The sequence below is a fragment of the Triticum urartu genome, unplaced genomic scaffold (assembly GCF_003073215.2).
Source record: "Triticum urartu cultivar G1812 unplaced genomic scaffold, Tu2.1 TuUngrouped_contig_5281, whole genome shotgun sequence".
In the NCBI taxonomy this organism is placed as follows: Eukaryota; Viridiplantae; Streptophyta; class Magnoliopsida; order Poales; family Poaceae; genus Triticum; species Triticum urartu.
In genome coordinates, this window is record NW_024115945.1 from 1 (window position 1) to 3,342 (window position 3,342).

At 48.0% G+C, this 3,342-nt stretch overlaps 1 protein-coding gene across 1 annotated transcript; it reads left to right on the plus strand.

Annotated features, from left to right (window-relative positions):
- Positions 1 to 67: 67 nt before the first annotated feature.
- LOC125529013 (ABC transporter F family member 1-like) lies at positions 68 to 3,141 on the plus strand (the record flags this gene model as incomplete). Its single annotated transcript, XM_048693425.1, is given in 3 exon segments — positions 68 to 278; positions 460 to 694; positions 1,913 to 3,141. Coding segments are annotated over 3 exon segments (1,510 nt in total), but the record flags the coding sequence as incomplete, so codon positions are not given.
- Between the last annotated feature and the right edge of the window lie 201 nt (positions 3,142 to 3,342).

Consider the following 3,342-nt stretch of genomic DNA (forward strand, 5'->3'; position numbering starts at 1 on the left):
CGCTCTTCCCAACCTCTTCTTGCCTTTGTGATCTTGGATGTTTAATGGGTTTGTTATTCCATCTCAGGCGCTATGGTTTGCTTGGTCTGAATGGCTGCGGCAAGTCCTGCCTTCTCAAAGCAATAGGGTGCAGGGAGCTTCCTATCCCTGACCACATGGATATATACCACCTCAGCCATGAGATCGAGGCTTCAGACATGTCTGCGCTTGGAGCCGTCATTAGCTGTGATGAAGAAAGGGTCAAGCTGGAAAAGGAAGCTGAAGTTTTGGCTGCTCAAGTATGTTTCTCTTCTCATCAATCAATCAATTTTTCTGCTATCATCATCATCATCTTGCTCTTCAAGCCCCCTATGTACCTTTCCTTTTGCAATGCCTGCCCCTGCTCTGTTGTTGTACTACTACTTATATATATATATATATATGCTCTAACCGAATACCTACCTGTGCTGGCATATTTAGGATGATGGCGGTGGTGCAGCTTTGGAGCGCGTATATGAGCGGTTAGAAGCAATTGATGCATCCACCGCTGAAAAGCGTGCTGCTGAGATTTTGTTTGGCTTAGGCTTTAACAAGCAGATGCAGGCCAAGAAAACCAGGGACTTCTCTGGCGGTTGGCGCATGAGAATTGCTTTGGCAAGAGCTCTCTTCATGAATCCAACCATCCTTTTGCTCGATGAGCCTACCAATCATCTTGGTGAGTTCTTCTCCAACCCATGTGTTACAACTAGTAAAGTGGGCCTGGTGCCTTCTGTTTCTTCAATACCAAATCACATGCTTTTCAGCAAGCTTTACCGTGACCGGTTTTAGGAGGTACGTATATAATTATGGGTCATCTTAGATGCGATGCATTGGCCTGTTGGGATTGTGGAGATGGGACATAACGGCTGCGCCATATATTTAGTCCAATGCATTTTCTACAATCTCATTTAGAGCGCCCGTGAAAGCATATGGAGCTTTTTGTGCTTGTTCGAGGCGGAGTTAAATCACATCAGTTTTGAACATATTTGTTTGGATATCAGTTTTTTATTTATAATAATTAAAAAAAGATCGCATAGGATTGTCACACACGTAGGGGAGCAGCAGCTGAAATACTAGGCTAGCTGAATATATATGCTGGTTATCTCGGTTTAGCTAGATAATGTCTTCAATATAGGGTCTTATCTTCAATACAAAGCTTAGGCCGAAATGCCCCTGTTTGAAGGGCGATCCATTATCAGTGAAACTAGGAAACATGCACAATGATGAGCTCATAGTTGTCAATGAGTCAATGGTTTTTATTATTTTATATTAAAAAAAATGCCTTTCAATTTTGCCAAGTTAAAAGGTTCTGCCATGGCTTCCTTTGTTACGATGAACAATGATGTGCGCCTTGCTGTAGGAATGCCTGGCTGTTGGAGCAGCCATACTGGAGAACCTGTTGGTCCGCTGACCACAAAATCACCATGAATGTAGGTTGTTACAGGTTTTGATTATACATGTCTCGGCACATTTGGGTCTTAATTCCTGACTTTTGTTGGACTTCACTTTGTTGGGTGGTGGTGGGATGAAACTTTAAAAGCTACACTTATAGTTCTCTAGTGGACCTGTTTTTTGCCCAAGATTTCCTTGCGCTGATTGTGAGATGGTGTTGGTAGATTATTTTGATAACTCCATTTTCTCATCTTCCATTGACACAAGCACTTATACCATGTTTAGGAATGTTTGTAAAAATAGCATGATTACTGCTTAATATTAGCTGCCATGCGACTATTTCTCTTAGAAAAGTGGCACATGCATGTTTGAGTTGATGCTGACTGAGATAATAATACAGTACCTAGTACAAAATGATTTCTGAAGCCAAATAAATAAATAAGCTTTTGTGGATTAATTAATAGTAATAATATTGCTGGCGATTCTTTGACAACATTTGCAGATCTTGAGGCATGCGTGTGGCTGGAAGAAACACTGAAGAAGTTTGACCGTATACTTGTTGTGATATCACACTCCCAAGACTTCCTGAATGGAGTATGTACCAACATCATCCACATGCAGAACAGGAAGCTGAAGCTGTACACTGGGAATTTCGACCAGTATGTCCAGACCCGATCTGAGCTGGAGGAGAACCAGATGAAGCAGTACAGGTGGGAGCAGGACCAGATTGCGTCGATGAAGGAGTACATCGCGCGCTTTGGGCACGGGTCCGCCAAGCTGGCACGGCAGGCCCAGAGCAAGGAGAAGACGCTGGCCAAGATGGAGCGCGGCGGGCTGACGGAGAAGGTGGCGAGGGACAGGATCCTGACGTTCCGGTTTGCCAATGTGGGCAAGCTCCCGCCGCCGGTGCTGCAGTTTGTGGAGGTGACGTTCGGGTACACGCCGGACAACCTGATCTACAAGAAGCTGGACTTTGGGGTGGACCTTGACTCGCGGGTGGCGCTGGTGGGTCCCAACGGGGCGGGGAAGAGCACGCTGCTGAAGCTGATGACGGGGGAGCTGGTGCCGCTGGACGGGCTGGTGCGGCGGCACAACCACCTGCGGATCGCGCAGTTCCACCAGCACCTGGCGGAGAAGCTGGACCTGGACCTGTCTGCGCTGCAGTACATGCTGAAGGAGTACCCGGGCAACGAGGAGGAGCGGATGCGGGCGGCCATCGGCAGGTTCGGGCTGTCGGGGAAGGCGCAGGTGATGCCGATGCGGAACCTGTCGGACGGGCAGCGGAGCCGGGTGATCTTCGCGTGGCTGGCGTGGCGTGAGCCGCAGATGCTGCTGCTGGATGAGCCGACCAACCACCTGGACATCGAGACGATCGACTCGCTGGCGGAAGCGCTGAATGAGTGGGACGGCGGGCTGGTGCTGGTGAGCCATGACTTTAGGCTGATCAACCAGGTGGCGCAGGAGATCTGGGTGTGCGAGAAGCAGGCGGTGACGAGGTGGGAGGGCGACATCATGGAGTTCAAGGAGCACCTCAAGAGCAAGTCGGGCGGCATGTCGGACGACTGAGCCGAGGCATGTTTGTTACCGAGAGAGATTTATCTATCTATCTATCTATCTAGTATGTTTATTAGAGAGAGAGAAGAGGATGCGTTTCGGCTGCTGGTTTATTAGAAGATGTAGTATTTGAATGATGAAGTTATCCAGTTGATGCATATGACGGATGATGTTTTATGTGTGCTGCGTTGCATTCCCTCCCCTCTTGTGGGGCAAATTTGACAAATTTGACCTGTGGGCGAAATCAAATCACAGAATGAACTGTTCGTGAAACTATTTCACGCGGCTGACCTTTTTGTATGACGCCCGACACGAAGGCGTCATACTACATTGTGCAATGCCTCACGGATAGGCGTTACATGCGTGGCCAACGTTGCA